Consider the following 21,774-nt stretch of genomic DNA (forward strand, 5'->3'; position numbering starts at 1 on the left):
ACTTATTAAAGAGTTTGAATTTGATGACAGATCCAAATGTATAACAATTAACTATAATAGAATAAATAATGAAAGAAAGTATTCTGGGAACATGGAAGCCGAAGCAGTATTTCCAGGAATATGAGTGGTATTGGCCATGGGATGGCTTATGAAAGTCAACAGAGGGTATTTGTTAAGCTGGGATTTGAAGAATGGTTAGATATTTTCTAAATAGTGAAGTTTGGGAAGGACATTATAGATAATGTAAGGAGATATTGAGGTGATGACAACAGATAATGGTCTTGGAAGTAAACTGTAAAGGGATCCTTTATAAATTATGTACTAAGGATTTTGGACTTTCTCTCAGCCTGGGAAGTACTAGACCTCTACATTTTACTATTCTCCCCTACCCATATATCCATGAAGACATCAAAACTGAATTTAAGACCTTCTTTCCACTGAGCTCAGGCATACCCTAGAATACTTGACCATATACACTCTAGGAAGTCATGACCAGTCAATCATTTATGGCAGCACAGATGGAATCCAACACTACTAAGTAGTTCAAAGCCCCAGAACATCTTTGAACAAAGTGTGACATGAACGTATCTGTTTTAGATTCATCACTCGGGGCAATCTAGGGGAAAGATTGAATGATACAACACTGGGGGTAGAGAACATAGCCAAGATGCTATTGTAGTGTTTCGGATGAGAATTTTAGAACATGTTTTTGAAATGGCATTTATGGAACTTGAAGGTATCATTGCTTTTCTCAAAGTCTTAGTAACAACTTTTCCCCCCATAGCATGCATTTGGGATTTAATAAAAACTGCATAGTATATTTCATAGCATTCTACTATAAAGATTCCCATAAATTCAGATCAACAAAGGACTTAATTTCTAGTTTACAAGATATGAGAAGGGGAGGGAATAATATTGTAGAGTCTCTGTCTTCAGAACAAAATACAGTTATCTGGGAAAATACTGTTGGTCTTTATCCTATCAATGTGTGGTTTTACCTATTTATTTTCTCTCTTACAAAAGCAGGGCTCTCTAATCATCAACACAATTTATATTCATAATTAATAATTATTATTGTGATATCTTTGTACAGGTGTGATGAAATAGTGATAATTACTATTAATTGAAAAAGGTATGTACATTATTTCATATAATGATTCAACAGTTATATACTGTTGGCATTTTTGTCCCCATTTTAGAGTGAAGGAAAGAGGAGTAGATGGATACGATTATATATCTAAATGACTCTGACACCAAAGCTCATGCTCTGTATTCCTCAGATTGTCCAAGGTTTTATTTTTTTTTTATTTCTTTTGTTTTAGTAGTTTTACAGTGTCAAGCCATATACTTTGCTTTAGAAATAATAGGTAATCATAGTTGTCTAGAAAAGAGAAGATGGCTGTGTAGATGAGGAGAGTTGTAGTGAGGATGGACAGGAAAGGGCAGATGTTGAGGTTCTGACCTCAAAAAGTAATTAATTAATGATCTCTAATATCCATTATCTGTTATTTTGTCTAAAGAGCCATTATGATTTTTTATTTAAATTCCAGTTAGTTAACATACAGTGTAATAGTAGTTTCAGGCAGGCAGTATAGTGATTCAGCACTTCCGTACATCACGTGGTGCTCATCACAAGTGTACTCCCTAATCCCCATCACCTATTTCACCTACCCCCACCCGCCTCCCTTCTGGGAACCATCAGTTTGTTCTCTGTAGCTAAGAGTCTGTTTCTTGGTTTGCTTCCCTCTCTCTTTTTTCCCCCTTTGCTCGTTTGTTTTGTTTCTTAAATTCCACATAGGAGTGAAATCATATGGTATTTGTCTTTCTGTGACTGACTTATTTTGCTTGGCATAATACGCTCTAGCTCCATCTATGTCATTGCAAAGGTCAAAATTTCATTCTTTTCGATGGCTGAGTAAAATTCCAGTGTGTGTGTGTCTGTGTGTGTGTGTGTGTGTGTGTGTGTACACATATACATACATACACTAGATCTTTATCCATTTATCTATCAGTGGACACTTGGGCTGCTTCCATAATTTGGCTATTGTAAATAATAATAATGCTGCAATAAACATAGGGGTACATACTATCTTTTTGAATTAGTGTTTTCATATTCGTTTGGTAAATACCCAGTAGTAGAATTACTGGATCATGTGGTAGTTCTATTTTTAATTTTTTGAGGGATCTCCATACTACTTCCCACCATGGCCGCACCAGTTTGTATTCCTACCAACAGTGCACAAGTGTTCCTTTTTCTCCACATCCTCACCAACCTTTGTTGTTTCTTGTGGTTTTTTATTTTAGTCATTCTAACAGGTGTAAGATGTCTCATTGTGGTTTTGATTTGTATTTCCCTGATGATTAGTCATGTTGAGCATCTTTTTGTGTGTCTGTTGGCCATCTGGGTGTCTTCTTTGGAAAAATGTCTATTCATGTCTTCTGTCCATTTTTAAATTGGATTATTTGCTTTGGGTGTTGAGTTTTATAAGTTCTTTATATATTTTGAATACTAACCCTTTATCAGATATGTCACTTATAGATATCTTCTCCCATTCCCTGGGTTGTTTTTTAGTTTTGTTGATTGTTTCATACACTGTGCAGAAGCTTTTTATTTTGATGAAGCTCCAACAGTTTGTTTTTGCTTTGTTTCCCTTGCCTCCAGAAACATATCTAGAAAGAAGTTGCTACGGCCAGTGTTAAAGAGAATACTGCCTGTGCTCTCTTTTAGGATTTTTATGGTGTCAAGTCTCACAGCTAGATCTTTAATCCATTTTGAATTATTTTTGCGTATGATATAAGAAAGTGACCAGTTTCATTCTTTAGCATATTCCTGTCCAGTATTCCTAACATCATTTGTTAAAGAGACTGCCTTTTTCCCATTGGATATTCTTACCTGCTTTGTCGAAGATTAATTGACCATACAATTGTGATTTCATTTCTGAGTTTTCTGTTCTGCTCCATTGATTTATGTGTCTATTTTTGTGCCAGTAACATACTGTTTTGATTACTACAGCTTTGTAATATAACTTGCAGTCTGGAATTGTTTGATTACTACAGCTTTGTAATATAACTTGCAGTCTGGAATTGTTATGCCTCCAGCTTTGCTTTTCTTTTTCAAGGTTGCTTTGGCTATTTGGGGTGTTTGTGGTTCCATACAAATCTTAGGATTGTTTGTTCTAGCTCTGTGAAAAAATGCTGTTGGTGTTTTGATAGGGATTGCATTAAATGTATAGATTGTTTTGGGTAATACAGACATTTTTTTAAAGATTTTATTTATTTATTTATTTATTTATTTGAGAGAGAGAGAGAGCACGAGAGGGGGAGAATCAAAGGGGGAAGCAGACTCCCCACTGAGGGGGAAGCCCGATGCAGGACTCCATCCTAGGACTCCATGTTCATGACCTGAGCCAAAGGCAGTCGCTTAACCAACGGAGCCACCCAGGCTCCCGTAATATAGACATTTTAACAATATTTGTTCTTCCAGTCCACGAACATGGAACATTTTTCCATGTCTTTGTGTCATATACCATTTCTTTCATCAGTGTTTTATAGTTTTCAGAGTACAGGTGTTTCACTTCTTTGGGTTTATTCCTAGGTATCTTATTGTTTTGGGGGCAATTGTAAATGGGATTGATTCCTTAATTTCTCTTTCCACTGCTTCATTATTGGTGTATAGAAATGTAACAGATTTCTGTATGTTGATTTTTTATCCTGTGACTTCACTGAATTCATTTATTAGTTTTAGCAGTTTTATGGTGGACTCTTTTGAGTTTTCTATATAGAGTATTATGTCATCTGCTAAGAGTGAATGTTTTACTTCCTTGCTGAGTTGGAAGCCTTATATTTCTTTCTGTTGTCTGATTGCTGTGGCTAGGACTTCTGGTACTATGTTAAATAACAGTAATTTCATTGAAATTTTTATTTTGAGTATAATTTTCTATTCACATGAAGTTGTGAGTCTGTCAAGAGATCCTATAATATATAAAGATCCCCTTATCCATTTTCCCCCAATAGAAATACCTTGCAGAACTATTGTATAATAGCACAACCAGGATATTGACATTGATACAGTCAAGATACAGAACATTTTCATCCACATGAAGATCCCACATGTTGCCTCTTACAGCCACACTGACTTCCCGTTCACCCTCACTCCATCTTTAATTCCTGACAACCACTAATCTGTTCTTCATTTTCTGTAATTGGGTTCTCTATCTATTCCATTAATCTCTGTATGTATACCTCCACAAAGACCACACAGTCTTGATTACTGTAGCTATTTAATAAACCTAGAAATTGAGTAGACTGATTTCTACCAGTTTACTCTTCTTTTTAAAAACTCTTTTAGCTACTCTAGTTACATTTTATTTCCATAGAGAATTTCCGATTTGTATACCTTTTATTTCTTTGTTTTATTGCATTAGAAAGGTCTTCCCAAACCACGATAAGAATTGTGAGAAAAAGCATTCTTGCCTTATTTCTGATATTAAAGGGAAAATAGTCCATCTTTCTTTAATGTTAAGTATAATGTTAGTGGTAGGGTTTTTTGTAGGTACTCTTTATCAGGTTCAGAAAATTCCCTTGTATTTTTTTTTCTGAGTTGTTTTATAAATCTTGAATGTGTTATGAATTTTGTCAGGTAGATTTTTACACATCAATTGATATGATTATGTGATATTTCTTCTTTACTCTGTTAGGATGATGGATTATATTGACTGATTTTTGAACATTGAGCCAATCTTACCTCCTTAGAATAAATCCAACTTAGTAATGAAATATAATTCTTTTTATATGTTGTTAAATTCTATTTGCTAATGTTTGTTATGGATTTATGCATCTGTATTTAGGAGGGAGCTGCAATTTTTTTCTTTATTTTTTTTAACTGTATATTTTTAGTACTGAGGTAATACTAGCTTGATAAAATGAATTGGGAAGTATTCCCTTTTTTCCTGTTTTCTGAAGAGATTGTGTAAAATTGGTGCTAATTCTTTTTTAAACATTTGGTAGAATTCACCAGTGAAAACTTCTGGCCTGGATATTTCTCTCCTGGGGCTTTTACACTTACAAATCCAATTTCCTTAATACTTACAGGCTATTCAAATTATGTGTTTTATATTGGGTAAGTTATGCTTTTTAAAGAAGTGGTTCATTTCATCCATGTTCTCATATTTACATATGAAGAGTTGCTCATAGTCTTCCCTTATTATCCTTTTGATATCTGCAGGATTGGTAGTGATATCCCCTGGTTCATACCTGATATTGGTAACTTCCCCCCACCCCTTTCTTTCTGTCTCAATATCTCTTTCTCCTTTTGTTCAATCTTACTAAAGGTTTGTCAGTTTTCTTGAACTGTGTAAGGAACCAGATCTTTGCTTCATTAATTTTTTCTATTGTTTTTCTTTTCTTAATTTCATTGATTTCTGTTATTTCTTATTTCCTTCCTTCTGCTGCTTGAGGTTTTGTTTTGTTTTGTTTTGTTTTTTAGGTTCTTGAGGTATAGAGTATTTGTAAGACCTTTTTTCTAATGCATACGTTTAGTGCTATAGATGTACCTCTCAGCACTGCTTTGGCCGTGTCCCACAATCGGTTTATTCAGTTCTTGGTATTTTTTTAATCTGCCTTGAGACATTCTCTTTGTCCCATAGATTATTTAATATTGTTTAGTTTCCAATGTTTAGAGATTTTCCTGTTATATTTATGCTTAAATATACCTTCGATATGTGCTTCTATATATCCTTGATGATTTTCTGTCTAATTGTACAATCATTTGTTGAGAGAGGGATGCTGAATTCTCTAATTTTGAATTTTTCTATTTTCTCTTTCAATTATATCAGTTTTTTCATCACTTTTCTTGCAGATTTGTTATTTAGTATACACATATATAAGATTGTTATTTTTTTTAGTAGATTAGCTCTCGTTATCATTATATAATGTCATTTTCTGTTTCCATTAGTTTTCTTTGCTCTTAAATCTACTTTGTCTCCTATCGATATATCATTCCTGATTTTTTTTCATTAATGTTTGCATGGTGTAACCTTTTTCATTTTTTACTCGCATCCTGCCAAATCAGTATATTTGAAGTGAGTTCCTTATAGACAGCATATCGTCCATGAATCATGTCACAGATTAATGGCAGAGAGATCACTCAAATCTGGTAATTTCTATCTTTTAATTGGTGTATTTAGACCATTTTCAGATAAGGTAATTATTGATATGTTGGGGCTTAAGTCTGCCATTTTTGCTTGTTTTCTGTGTTTTTTATTTCTCTGCTTTTTGCCCCCGTCGTTATTGTTGGTTACTTGAGCAGGTTGTTGTTGTTGTTTTTTAGAATCCCATTTTATCAATTGTGTTTTTTAGTGCATCTCTTTGTATAACTCTTTTAGTGGTTGCTCTAAACATTACATTGTACATACACAGCCTTAACGGTCTACTGGTATTGTCATTTTACCAGTTTAAAGTGTAGCTAATTTCTTTCTTCACGTTCTTTTGCCCTGGCTGTCTTAGTTGGTATAGCATGCAACTCTTGATCTCAGGGTCGGGAGTTAAACTCTCACATTGGACATGCAGCCTACTTAAAAAAAATAAATAAATTTTAAAAAATATATATATATAATATAAATATTTCCTCTAGATGCATTTAGAACCATGTCAGATAGTGTTTGATTGTTTTGTTTCAACATGAAACATAATTTTAAAAATCAACAGGAGAAGGAAAGTTTATTGAATTTATCTGTATTTTTTTAATTACTGTGATCTTTCTCATCTTCTAAGGTTCCTTTTTTTTTTAAATCATTTTTCTCTTTTTTGGATAATTTCCGTAGTCACTGTTTCAGTATAGGTCTGCTGAGAACAAATTACTTTAATTTTTCTTCCTGAGAATGTCTCAACTTCACCTTCATTCTTGAAGGATATTTTCACTGCTTGCAGGATTCTGAGTTGTTGGTTCTTTTCTTCCAGCATTTAAAAAACGTGTTATGACCTGTACGGTTTCTAATGAGAAATTCGCTAGCATTCTAATTGTTTTCCTCCTATAACTAAAGTATTGTTCCTCTCTCATTGCTTTCAAGATTTGTTCTTCATATTTGGTTTTCAGTCTTTGTCTATGATGTTTGGACTAGATGTAGGGTAGACCCAGGCAGGAGTCTGAAATGCCCAGTTGAGTAGTAGGTGCCTGAAAAAACCAGCATAAACTTTTGTAGCTTCCATAAACAGGAGATGATTGAAGAACAAGTCATAAACCTAGGATTTCTATGAGCCCAAAAATACACACTCACTCGCACTTTATGAGTCTAGAGCCAAAACAGGGTCTAAGATAACTTGCCTTCCAACCTAAGGAATTTAAGTAAAAGCCAAACTTTCTATTAAGTGAACACAATTTAGATGTAGTATATGCCAAAAGAAGCATGATTTTATGGCTAGATATGAGCATATGAAACTTATTCTTGGAGTGGTGTTCACAATAGATTATGAGCTTCTCTTCCTCATTTTGCTAATTGTGACATGTAGTCCCATTGACCAAGACAGCCCTCAGACCAATTTAGAACAGTGACTTATTTACTAAAGAATATGTTCTTACTTTCTCTGCTTGTGTTGCTAATAAAAATGATAAAAGTCTTAATAGGTGGCCGAGTCAGAACGTTTTGTTCTGCATTTTGGTGTTTCTCCAAGCCAGAGCCAAGAATGAGATGGAATGGGGTAGATTATTGTGTTGTTTTCTGTAGGGTAGCAGTTTTGTGGAGAAGAGGTTTTAAATCTCTAAAGCTGTCAAGATGGAAAGTTTCACCAAAAATGAATTGACATCAAATAAAACATGAGTACCTGTATTTGGATGTTTTACCACATACCCAAGACAGACAGTGGATTATAAACCTTTCATTTATTGGACTCTCTGGGCTCCATCTGTAGACCAGTATGTTGTTTCAGCGTCTGAGACAAACCACAGAGGATAGCCATACTTTGTGAATGTTGTTCTTCCTTTTAATCTGTGTGTTTTCTGTGGTCAGGCCTGATGAGAAAACTCTTAACTCATGGCGGTATATCCAGATATGTGCCAGTGGGTGGCAGTAGATATGGCAGAGTTTAGCTACCAATCATAGATGGAGTCTAAATGCAGTATACTTGCGGGCTTTTTTTAGTTTATTTGTTTTAAAATGCAACTGATTATTTTTCACACATTTTCCTGACATTAGCAGGCATACTGAAGGGTCATTTTTAAAATAATAATAACAGTTAACGTATATTTAATTTTCACTATGTATCAGACACAATTTTAAGTGTTTTACATATATTAATTTAAAAATAACACATTTGATTATTTTCAGGGTATTTTGGCTAGTGTACAGTTACATTATTATTCATTTATCCTACTTACCTATACTGGTGTAACAGAACAGAAAAAAACATTTCCTGATAAACATTATATGAAGCAGAGGAACTGTTCAGCTGTCAGCCATTTATTTAAAGAGATTGTTGTTGTTGTTTTATTTTGTGAGATATTCTGTACATTGTGTGATGCGCACACTTTGCCAAAAACAATTGCCTTTTCAAACATTCTAAGTATTTGCTTTCCGTCAAAGCCACATCTTTTGATGTCCTCTTCCAGGGTTGAGGAATTTCATGTTGGACAGCAATTAACTATAGGTCTTCTCCCAGATCGTTGCTATGCAATTTGCTCTAACCAAGTTTCGTTTCAGTTTGGGGAGGCATTGGACAATGTATGAGCACTTATGATAGAGTTTGGAGTAATATGTCATTTCAATACGTCTTGAAAAGCAAAGGAGGACAGTCAGTTTTTTGTGAGAAAAAGTACTGGACCCCGATCCAGTTTAAAAGCCCTGGGGTCAGGTTCATGCACTAGCTGTGTGACACTGACAGAGGCTTTTGCCTTTTGGCAACTCAGTCCTCTTCTATAAAATGTGAGGAAGTTGGATTAGACCAGTGCTTTCCAATCAGCGTAATTTAGAGCCTTATAACTCTACCACGGCACCAGAGGGCTTGATCCCAGGGTAGGAATAGAGCCTCCGACAGTCTGGCCTCCAGGTCCTCTCTTCTGCTTTCACTCAAGAAGCTTCCTTTCAGCTTTTTAAATTACTGTATTTATTTATATACTGTATACACTTGAAAGTGTATATGATTTCATTCATAAGACAAAATTCTACTTGTTTTAAAAAATAAAAGGTTGAAAACCCTGGGATTAGGTTATTTCAGTGGTCCCTTCTGTCCCTAAAATATTAATGATTCTAATAACTGGGGAGCCAAAGAAGAGAAAGGGAAATTGGCCCTGGTCTTTAGAATGTAGCTAGTGTCTCGCGTATCTAGTATACAACTATGGGAGGCTAGGGCCATCACTTATGACCTCTGAAGAGTTGTAAGGTGCTCTTTTATTTGATTGATTTTATTACACCACAACTGCCACACACAAAGACGAACGACATAGATTTACTTTTTTAAAAAGCTTACATTCTTTTGAGAATTTACACTGTCTGTTGTTTTAGGTAAATGTCAGGACACGGGTAATACTGAACAGGCGCACTGATTACTAACTGAGGTGTAGGAGCCAGAAGCGAAATGCTTTTCTCTGCAATCATTAATTTGCCATATTCTGCTGCCGATGCTCCTCTGTCCAGTGCTGCTATTATAAATGTTGCCGTGTCTGAAGCCCTTGTTTCTAGAACTTTCTGTCCATGACCAGCTGGGTGGAGTTATAATATGGATGAGATATTTTGTAGTAGAGGTTACAAGGAAAAATCTGCTCATTTCTAAATTTGATCTCCAACCTTTCTGTGAAGGGTCAGGTTGCTAGATAGGTCACTCATGTAGAGCTGGACATGATTTTCGTTTTAAAAGCAAATAAACAAACAAACAACCTGTCTGCTCCCTTGGCTCCCAGGAACCAGAATCAACATAAAAAAGTGTCAAAGCTCCTTAAACAGCCAGACCGCTAGCTGCAAAAACTGTGAAGGAAGTAGTACAAGACTGTCTTCGCCAAAAACATGGTCATGATATATTACCCTGAATGTGCCAGAGAAATGCAAAGTGGAACAAAACAAAACAGCACAACCGGATTCTCCAATTCTCATCCACGATGGCCTGCTTTTTTAAAATGGGATTTTTTCCCCCTCTAATGACTGTATGTCAGAATGAGTTAGTACCAACTCATTTAAAGAGTTGGAGCCAGTCCAAGGGAAATATGCAGGACTGCTGCCCTTTTCACAAAAAAAAAAAAAAAAAAAAAAAAAAAAAAAAAACAAAAAAAAAAAAAACAAGCAACTTTCATTAACTAATGTTGATGGAAGCACATTTAGCCACAGCAATTTGCATGGCAGTTGAATTGCTGTTTGTATTGAACAGCAAACGAGAGAATAATAAAGCAAAACAGGAACATGCCAGTGGTGAGCAAGGGAGCAGGGCAGCCCTTCCACTTTTTCTGTGCTGACCGTTTGTTCTAAAGCCGGTAAGACCGAACAACAAGAAGATTGCTCATTAGGTGCACTAATCACACTCTGTTGTCACAGCATCTATCACATCAGCTGTCCAGAGGTCTCACCTATATTGTCTCCTCTTGTGGTTGCAGCATCGTTGCTTCTCAGCAAAGCCCAGTGGCCATGTTTTATCAGCACAGGTTAATAACTCTGTTCATCATCCCAAACGTGTGTACCTGAACAAGGGACCTAACAAGAGAGCAATTGCACAGAGCAGTGATGTAGTGGAGAAGACAATTTTGGGGATCCAAGTTAAGCAGCAGAGGTAGAGAGGTAGTAGTTAGGGAGGATACGGATATGGATATGAAGACCTCGGAGCCCTGATCGTTGACATCAGAGAACTCCTAAAGGAAATCAGAGGAATACAAACATGTGCATTTTTAAAAATAACAGTATTAAGAAAGGTAGAATTAAGTACCGAGTGGTACAAAGGAGAGTCTGATGTGATATATATATGTCAGGGAGATTGCTCTAGGATTGCAAGGAGAGCAAAGATCTAGCTGTGCCTTTAGACTAACTAGGTGATCTCAAGCAAATCATTTGCCTTCTTTGAGCCTCATGTCTTTATTTATTGTAGAATGAAGTGCTCACTGTAAAACAGAACACTCTTGCCAGTTCTGAGTTCTCCAAGTTTCCGAATGCAGATAAGAAAGCTCAATACAGCCATACAACCAGAGACTTTTAAAACTGACAGCAATCCAACTAAACCTAATATAAGTACAAGCAAGAAGGAAAGGAAGGAAGGGAAGGAAGAGAAAGATGGAAGGAAGGACAGAAGGAAGAAAAGAAGAAAGAGGGGAGAGAAAGAGAGATGGAGGGAGGGAGAGAGGAGGGTTAGAAGTTCAAGAGTTAACGTGGGCTTCAGCCAAGGGTGGATCTTGTCCTCAGCCTACTCTTTATCTCTTGGCTCTGCTTTCTTCTTTACCAGCTTTGCTGTTGTACAGATTCCTTTGGCATAGTAGGAAATAGCCTGGAAAGCACCAGGCTAATATAAGCTTCTGGCTTCAGAAGGAGAGAAATTCTACCAAGTTTTGCCTGTGGACAGGGTTTGGTCCCTGTGTTGTTAGTGGGTCAATCCGGAGTATATCCCAGGTATTTTTCAGGCTGTTGCTTCTATGCCATGGCTCCACAAGGCTCTTTGTTGTGCTGTCTCTTTAAGGGGAGAGACTCCGTTTCCTCTTGCCTTCCTGGCTCTCCCAGAGCCCAGCATGATTATTTTTAAAGTTTCAGGTGTGAAGTGCCACTGATTTTAAGAACTCCTGAAATTGTGCACCTCTGGTTTTCAAAGTCAAATGTCACAGGGATTCCTCTTTCCTGTGCAGGTTCCCCATGCCTGGGGTTTCTGGTGTGAGGGTCTGTTTCTTTCCCCTCTTTGTGCCCAAGGTGTTCCTCCCTCCTGAGGACAGTCTGAGGGTCTATTTAGCTCCCAACAGCATCTCCATCCTTCTTATCCTTTTCCGCGTGTCCTCTCCTCTACGTTTAGCTATGAAATGTCTGTTCTACCAGTCTTTGCATCATTTTCTGGGTTATTTACACTGATGTGGCTAGTATCTAGTAGTAGCCATGGGAGGAGGTGAGTTTAGAGTTCTCCTACCCCACCATCTTTCCCAAAAGTCTAGGAGTTCTAGATTTTAAATGCCAATTGTAGGAATCTCTTTGTGGGTTTTTTGTTGTTTTTCAGCTGTCCAAAATCAAGCATTCCAATTGGAATTAGCTTTGTTGGAAAAGCAACATTACCTCTGTGTATTTGGAAAAAATTGAGAATATAATTTTTAAATTGCAATAATTCTGTGAAGTTCTGAGGGTGACTGAACATCTTTACAGTTATAATTTTATTAAATCTGTGAGCTGAGTTTGATTATACAAGAGATCCAGTACCCATTATTTATCTGCTATGATTTAGCTAAGGTGTTTGGTGTCGGCTATACCAAGTTGAGTTTGGAGGAACAAGATCAGTTTCCTTTGATGGTTGATGGACCCTGCTATCCATCACTCCAGGTCCAATGTACCATTAAACAGTGTCATTCACTACAAGGAGCCTGGCTCAGAGAACCTTCTAATAATCTGGAAGTAGTGAATCAAAATGGCCAGGTTCACATAGGGACATGGTAGTGATCTTATATCTTGTGAATGTTCAAGAGAGTTGTGCTGAAGACACAATTTACTGAAACTGTTGTTTTTAGCCTAATACCCATTCCTCCTTTTTTTAACAGTTCCCTGATCTTTCATTTAGAAACTATCCTTTCTGTTCTTCATTTAATCCTTTTGGGATTATCAGTGAAGTGCTCCATCCTTTCCCCTAGCCAAGCAGTAGGCAAGAGATCTGAGCTAGGCTCATCAGCTTTTCTGTTTCTGGAATGTCATCCAGAGTGGAGTGACACAAAGACTAGAGGCACCCAGGATAAAATGCCCATTAGTTCATGCTACTTACATCCCTACCATCCCAGACCAGTTGTTACTCTCTGTAGAGCTGGATCCTCTTTTCCCATGCATCTATTATTTACTCTTATATCCTTCTAATAAATTCTGAATGCTTCTTGTACAGTTAACAAATGGTTGCTGTGAGTTACCAAACCATCCCCCAATTCCAGGTATAGAGGTCATGATTCTGTGAGTTGGAGTTGGCCCTGGGCTCACTGGGCAGTTTGTCTGGTCTCTATTGAGCTTCCCTTCTGAGTCATCCATAATCATCTTCAGGCCAGTGGACAGCTATGCTTCTGGGCATTTGCTAGCTGCCGATTAAGGGCACCTGCAGGGTGTCATAGGTGGGAACAGTCCTGGACCCTTGTCATCCGACAGGTTGTCCTGGGCTTGTTCTATGGTGTGAGAGAGTTCCAAGTGGGAAAGTGAAAATGTGCAAGGCCTCTTGAACTCTCAGTGCAGATGGGCACAGATTCTGCTGTCTTCTATTTATCCAGTCAAGTCAGGAGGCCAGCCCAGATGTGAGATGTAGAAAGTAGATGCATGTGACCTCCTCATGGTAGCAGCTGCAATGTCACAATGCAAATGAGCAAGGATTCCGGATGAAGAATTTTTGAAGGCACTCGAACAATCTGCCACCCCCAAGTTGGTTTCTGTATAGCTAAAGAACCTGATGTGCCAACCAAAGACCCCTTTAAAAATGCAGCCTAAAGCCTTGACTTTCTCCTCTCACTTTATTGACGTAACTCTGATTATGGAAAGTTTGGGAGCCAAAGTCAGCTCCTCTGTGGGGTACAGAGCAAAAATCACCTTTTTCCCTGAATCCCAGTACATTGTGTCTTGAGGGGGTTGTTTGCAACTCCTCTGTAGCTGAATTAGCCATGCAGTCTCACCATCAGTTATACCATCTGCCAGGTCTCCTGAAGTTTCAGGGTATTGCCTGTTCATTTCTGACGTATAGCAGTGTGACTTGGCTACTCACAGTAGTGTTGCTTCCTACTGTATGTAGTATAGCACTTGCTAAAAACATTTGCATTTGCCTTTCTGAGATATATATTGAATTTCTGTAAGTTATAGTTTCCTTTTATGCAGCACAGCCTCTTGGTAAGCTATATCAATCACAGAGCAAGGCAAATGCTCATATTAATGTGCACTGCTGTAGGTGTTTCTTGCCTGTTTTCATCCAACGTCTGACTCAGCCCAGGCCTTTTTAGGTTTGTGAGATCTAATAAGATCATAGCACAGGGTGGTATAGCTGCAGGCAGAAAATTCTGCTTGCCAAGTATATTTTCCTTTATAGCAAGTTTGTAAATTAATGTAGGGCACTGAGATACCATGGCTATATGCATGCATTTAGAACTCTCTTCAGTTGACTACCTTCCCTTCCAGCCACTAATTTCTCTGAGATGATGCCAAGCTCTTGGTCAGATGTAGCTTCAGTGCTTCCCACCTTCTCAGTGTGAAATGATAATTAATATGACTTTACAATTAAGGTGGTGTTCTGCTTCCATTAATAACACCTATTATTCGAGGATGTTTTAATTTGGTTATAAAAATTGACTCTAGAGGTGGGACTTGGCTTGGGAGCTTATTTGAAGAGCAAATGGTTTGTTTCTAATTTTTCATTAAAAAGAAAAAAGTTTTTTTTAAAAGAAAATTTGGGGTTACTTTAGAGTTATATAAACAGTGGGCCAAATTCCTAAAATATTGGTATGATTTTGGATTTGTAAATTAGTTGGCCTTCTTCTCTGGTACCTCCAGAGAGTCCAGACCTCCCAGAGCTTCTCAGCTAGCCGGAGGATTGGCAGAGTCCAGAGCTCTGCCCCATCTCATCAGTTAGGATCAGAGGGCATTTTTTTTTACATTCCTTTTCACACTTAAACATCAAATTCTCTTTCCAGGCAACAGTTTTTACAAGCTCCTGACTGAATTGGGTTTGATACTAAGAGGCAACTCATTTTCACGTTATCTTGATGGACACTTTGCTTTCTTCTTACAGATCTCCTGGAAGAGACCCACAGAAAAGATGAAGAAATGGAGTCTCTACAGGTAAAGTAAATTCTCCAATAGGGGAGGTATCCTTGGGATAAAAACATTTGTTTTTACTCTGTTAGCCTTTATTGTTACCATATTCAGACCTCTGACAAATGGAGTGAAAAATATGTCAGAATTTTAAAGCCCCAGTTAGAATTTGCTTCCTTTTAGAAGCATGTGAGAATATTTGTAATCTCCTGAAGCGGGAAGCCAAGTCAGCCCCTATGCTACTCTTGAAAGGAACCTTTATTCCTTGGTATAGCTTAATAGGAGCCGCAGTATTAAGAAATGAAAGCAACATCTTTGCAAAGTCATTTCCCCAAAAAACAGGCCTGATGAATGAGGATGAGTTCATGGAATCTACATTTGGAGTGAAAGTCAAGAGTATTCTGGCTCCATGAATGTCATCTACCAATGACCAACCAAGACTATTAACACATATATGGAGCTCAAGACTTTACCTCGTATGCCTCTTACATCACTATGGATTTATACATAGTTCTTGGACTGGAAAATTGTGTTTGAAAGATTACTCTAGAATTTTAATTGACAGTTCCATGGTATGAGCAATTGATGTTAACTTGGCATCTGACAGTGTTAGTTCTCTCTTCCTTTTACATCAGGCTAACTTGCAGATGGGTAACTCAAGTGTCTGTCTTTATTAGGGGAAACATAATCAGTTATACTCACATGACAGAACCAATTCACTTAACGTCACGCTGGGGATCAAGAACAGTAAATACTTTGGACATTTAGAGTTCTTCCTGGGCCTGGAAACTGCAAGGCAGGACTGAAGAGTGATATAATGAGCTGGCTTGAATGCTTTAGAGGTAAAGATGTTTGCTTCTGGCGAATGAAGGATGGGTCAAGTGAAGCCCAAAGAGCAAGGGAAATGTTCTATAATTGGGGATTCATCTATTTAATCGTGTATTTGTTACAAGAAAATTATATTATTGATCTTAAAATGAAGAAGAAGAAGATAGTTCTATATCCCTAAAAAAGGGGCATATGTTGGCCACAATTCTGTACAGATCAAATTTTAATATCTTCAGCTATAGTCAGGTTAAAAAGAAACAGCCCTGGTTGGTCCTGTCTGGGGCTAGGAAAAATCTCTAGTGTATACTCACCCTGTCTTATGTCTGAGCAATTAATATCAGAGTCATGAAAAGCAGAGCTTCCATGTATACTAAATGTATATATTGAAAAGGTAGTAAAGTCTTTTTTGAGGCACTTGGGTTATGCATTGTATTTACCAGAATAACACATATAAACAAATTTATTAAGTAGATAGTACATATATGGCCTTTTGAAATGACAGCACATACCTTTTTGAGTTTACTTCTCTCACAATACAAATGTTGGAACCAGTAATCCTGTTAAATTTAATATCCTCTGTTGCTTCTCAAATATTTATTACGAACTGGCAGCATTTTCTACCAAAATGTCCAGTGAGTGCAATAGAGTGCACCAGCCAACTAACTATGGACCTTTATACATGTAGAGTATCCAGTATGATGTCCAACAGCAGGGAAGTTCAATGCTGGCACTTTATAGTGGCAATTAGTGCCTGATAGTAACAGTCTATTAAGAACAAAGAAACTGACACCTCTGAGAATGCACAAGAGTGCAGAGACACATCACAGAAACCTTTCATTTTAACACTAGAGGAAAATTCATTGAAAAGACCTATATTCCTGAATTTCTGTATTCAAATTATAAATATCGCAGGTGATAGTTTTGAGAAGACTATTAAAGTATTTAGGTTGAAGTCCTATAATCACACAGTAGAACTTTGAGGAGTCAAAGACAAAACAGTTTTAAAAAAAATGATAGCAGAAGATTGGAAATTGACGACTTTGAATTTTAATACTGGCTCCGCTTCTGGGCAACTTTGAGTAACTCAATTATCTTTGCTGTGCCTATTTTCTCATCTATAATATAAAATCATAAAACTGTCTTCCAGAAGTGTTTAGTGTGGATTAGATTATCCTAGGAGGGAGAGCTAAATATTTAATTCCAATTTACAATGTTAACAAATCCCCATGTATCCAAATTGGAGTCAGTTTTATTTACTCACTATCATCATATGATTATGTATCACAGACATTCTGTATTTAATGGCGTCCTCTTTGAGGATGGGGGGTGTTTAGCTCTATACCCTTTCCAGTTTTCTCCAAATAAAGGATGTTTCACACATTCATCGTACTGAGTGCTAGGGATACAAAAGAAAGCTGCTTCTACTGATGCCTTCCTGCCCTGGGAAAGTATCTGTTACATAATAATAAAATATTTAAAAACTATATTATAGGGGATGTACAAGTCACTGTGGGAACATATATAATACAGTGGCCTTTATTTGGTGGAGATACAGAGTGGGTTGGGTGGAAGTGTAGGAGGTGGAAGGTGGTGGGTAGGGTGAGCTGGGTAGAGTGGCAAACCTAGTAGATTTCCCAAAGGAAGCCACTGTTTAAATGACAACCAGGAGTTAGCCCTGGCAAGTTTGGAGTAAAGAAAAGTTGTAGGCAGTGTGAAGGAGAGGGGAAGACCTGAGGTAAAAGAACACCAATTTCCTGTTTGAGGAAGTAGGAGAAGCTTGGTGTGGGGGAATGTAGCATTGAGAGAGGAGAGCGAGACAGGAGTGTTTGTAAGGTAAGCAGAGGACCTCATAAAGGAGTTAAGATTTTACCCTGAGTATATGGGAAACCAGTTAAGTGTTTGAAGGAAGAGAACAATATGATCAAATCTTCATTTTTTTTTTAAAGATTTTATTTATTTATTTGAGAGAGAGCAGTACGAAGGGGCAGAGGGAGAGGGAGAAGCAGTCTCCCCCCTGAGCAGGGAGTCTGACACAGGAGCTTAACTGACTGAGCCACCCAAGTGCCCCTCAAATCTTCATTTTTTTAAATAGGTAACTAACTGGCTACAAAGTCCAGAATAATTGGGGGCAGATAAGATTGAAACCAGAGAGACCATATAAGCAGATGTTTGTGGGAACCTTGACAAGAGATGATAGTGACCTGTACTGGGTGGTAGCGAGAACATGAAGAGGAGTGGGTGGTTTCTTAATGTATTTTAAGGTCTAAAGTTCCATGGAATTTTGAGATTGGTTGTTAAGAAGTAAAAAGGAAGGGGTTGAGAATGACTCCTGGGTTTCTTGATTGGGCCACTTCATGGATGGTTGTGCTAGTCAGTGAGAGAAAGGGAAGTTGATTCCGTCAATTTTTGTTATTTTCAGTTTGGGTGCCTTGAAGCATCAGGTGGCAGTGTCAAGAGGGGGTTTGTTCATGAGTCTAGAGCTCAAAAGACGTGTGAATTGGACATGCCGATTTTGTTGTCAGCAGATTGGTCTCCATATCATATAGATGATACTAAAAGTCATAGGAGTGGGATGCCTGGCTGACTCAGTAGGTGGAGACTATAGCTCTTCATCTCAGGGTCGTGAGTTTGAGCCCCATGTTGGGTATAGGGCTTACTCTACCAAAAAAAAAAAAAAAAAAAAAAAGTCATGGGAGCAATGAGGATCTCCCAGGGGAGGTATGCAGAATAAAGAGATGAAAACTTAGGCCAGAACCATAAGGAACACTCACACTTAACTTTCAAGCTAAGAATGAAAATCCTGCAAAGCAGTCTAAGACATAGAGAAAATAATTTCAGCTCATAGTATCATGAAACATGGGAAAGCATATTTCAAGGGAAAAATTATAAAATTGAGTAAATAAATCCTTGAATCCCCCTAGCTAAGGGGCTTAGGTTTTAAAATGAAAACTTACCATACAATAAGTGGTAATTTCCTATCATACCTATGCAGCCACTTTTGTCTTTCACGTTCCCAAATATCTACTATTTAGCACAGCACCACACCATAGTAGGTACTCAGTAAATTTTTGATCAAATAAACAAATGAATACCACCTACTGGACTCTGATTTAGCACCTATTTCTGGTCTTCATAAGGTCTGCCCATTAAAAAACAACAACCATCCCTGTCCTGGAGTTCATTTTCTGTTTAAAAAGGGGGGGGGCTCCTAAGTTCTACCTTTCCTATATATACACACATACACGCACACGCACGCACACACACTTTCACTCCCCCTCCTTTTCTCTACCCTGCTCTATTTCCCCCTCCTTCTTTGAATCTAGTATTGAACCAAAAGGTCAGTAAGTGAGTAATTTGGCATGAGTTGTAATAATCCGTGGCAAAGGAAGAGGATATAATGGTGAGGGAAGCAGGCAGCAGCGAGGAGAGTATTTTCAGTCTTAAGAGGAATCACAAACAAGGGAAACAAACATATTTGACAGTGATTTCTATAATACAGTTGGTAATTACCAAAATTCTTCACTGGAGCTTAACATTGTCTGGCTGGGTTTTGTGTGTGTGTGTGTGTCTGTGTGTCTGTGTGGTATTCCTTTGCAGTTACATTATCTGCTGTTCTTCTTAAAAACAAAGTATTGTCTTTGACTCTAAATGTGTGGTACGGTACCAGAGTCCTATTTGCATATGGGTTTGAGGTACATTGAAACAAGCAAATCCCTTCTTTAATCTGCTCTGAGATCAGCTGAAACATTTTAAATAGACACAAAAGGTAATCCATTTTCCTCAGTTTAGTCGAAAAATATTCAGTGACTCTCACCTTACTTGTCATGACTGGTAATGGTAGGTGCTGCTGTTGCTTTTTGTTTTCATTTTTGAAAGTACCAACCTGCCTGGTTCACCTTTCATCAGTTCCTTGCTTTGTGAACCCCGGATGCAGATCACACCAAAAGAGTACCATGCTTAGTCATGAAAAGCTGCAAATTGCTACCTACGACTGTCACTAAGCAGAGTATCTGGAAAACACATATGCCCCCCTCTCCTTTGCTGACTCACAATCATCTCACTTTTCATTTTATTTCAAATAAGGTAGATGATTATGAACATGATTTTCCTATTCACTTTCCTCTTTTACTAAGCCATATTCTGGTCATTTTGAGGCAATATCTATATCTATAAATGGGGGACAGTGATAATGCTTCATAGGACTATTAAGAGGATTAATTGGGATAAGAAATGCAAAACAAACCTTGGTACCTGGCAGGTCTTCCATAAATATTAATTCCACACACTGTTTGCACCTACTGCACACCAGACGTGGTCCTGCATACTGGGATATAATGGTGAATGTCCCTGTGCCCTCCTAGAGTCACCCTCTCCCTCTCTCTGACCCTCCTTACTCCTGGGCAACCATGATTTTAAATTCAGATTTTGGTCAGATTAAAGGAAATGTTACATCTTTGGATTGCTACTAAATATAATGAAACAGTGAAAAAAGATACATTGTGGCAATAATGAAATTGATTATATGGGTTGAATTTGAACATCAATCTCTTTATTTAAGAGGAAGAAGGAAACATTTTAGTTGTAGGATCTAAAAATGTCACCAGTATTTTTGGATACTTTCTTCAGTATCAGTATTTTCATTAGAAATGAGCAGAATCCTTCCTTTAATTAAAAACATTGGTTTGTGGGTTTTTTTAAAGTAATAGAAAATTTTTTGAGACATTCCAGAAGCTACATATGCCCTTGAAGGATATTAAAGTGGCATTACTGACATGCTGTTTTTCAGATGACCCATAATTTGATTTAATTTCTCTCCCAGGTAGCTTTAAAAATAGCCTGGAACCTTCCATTTGAAGGACTTGATTTATTTTTTAGAAATGTTTTGGGAGTGGAGGGACAGGTGTTTGATTTTGGTTTTGTCGCCTCCGTAGTGCTCAGGCAAAAGCATCTGAAATGAGCGGAAGGAGAAGATAATCTTTTCCTCAGCCATTACTTCATTTCAGCTACTTACGGAGTAACCTATGACAGCATGGTGTTTGAGGGGAAAGTAGAACTCGAATTTCTTAGTTCTTTTGGAAGTCTAATAAATATTAACATAGAGGTATTATACTACGAAAAAGAATTGCAGTGTAGAGTTGGCAGATACATTGTTGGAAATAAACTGGGCAAGAAAAACACCAAAGACAAAAAGCTGACTTGAATAAAAATGCACCCTGGTTGAGGCTAGCAGGATCATGCATTAACCTCTCAGTAGTACCCATAGACGGCCAGTCCTCCTGCTAAGCAACCATGTGATAAGTTGGGCTAGTAACAGACCGACTGCATAATTTCCGTAATTTTGCTGTCAATCACTTCTTCTTCTAACTGTAGAATGCCCAGAGCCTGTATTTTCAAACCACTTAGTGATTTGGGGATTTTAGAGATTATGGGTACAAATGCAGAGATGGGACTGCTAAGAATCCCTGAGTTAATTGAGAAGGGAAAGTAAGGCTGAAGTCGAAGGCTGTGTTCTAACACTGGTTCTCTAGAAGAACTGAAGGATTCATTAAAGCAATTCTTAAATGGCCCTAGAAATTCTGATTTGCTTGGGAGATACTAAGGTACATTTTTAGAAGTCCTGATTTGAATAAATTGACAAATTATGATTGTTCATTAAGCTAGAAGGTAAATGCAGTATACTGCTCCTCCCTAGGGTGACCCATGAGAGTTAAAATGCAACTTCCATAATTCTAGAAATCAAACATAATGCATACCTGCATATTCTTCCCAAGATGCAAGAATGTAGGCAAATCACTATATGTCTCTATTTTTTTTCTCTGATATATGATTAAAAAAATAATAACATAAACGAAGCAAAACATGGGTGATTATGAAGGATGAAGGATTGGGAAACACTGGCCACTTTGAGGACTAGCTGACTTAATGGCCCATTAAAATCTTTTATTTTCTCAAAAGGTAAAGAAGCTTACCAAGCTTAAATTCAGTATGAGGTCTCCACAGAGATAAAACGTTAGCAGTCTGT

General features: G+C 37.5%; 1 protein-coding gene across 3 annotated transcripts in view; it reads left to right on the forward strand.

Annotated features, from left to right (window-relative positions):
- The window catches only part of CEP128 (centrosomal protein 128), a 377,231-nt gene that overhangs the window by 284,857 nt on the left and 70,600 nt on the right, over positions 1 to 21,774 (forward strand). For all 3 annotated transcript variants that reach the window (XM_040641592.1, XM_040641593.1, XM_040641590.1), the window contains one exon: positions 14,902 to 14,951. In XM_040641592.1, coding sequence (XP_040497526.1) covers positions 14,902 to 14,951 — 50 coding nt within the window. The remainder of the gene's footprint in view (positions 1 to 14,901; positions 14,952 to 21,774) is intronic.

This window comes from Ursus maritimus, unplaced genomic scaffold (assembly GCF_017311325.1).
Source record: "Ursus maritimus isolate PB19 unplaced genomic scaffold, ASM1731132v1 scaffold_25, whole genome shotgun sequence".
NCBI classification, from domain to species: Eukaryota; Metazoa; Chordata; class Mammalia; order Carnivora; family Ursidae; genus Ursus; species Ursus maritimus.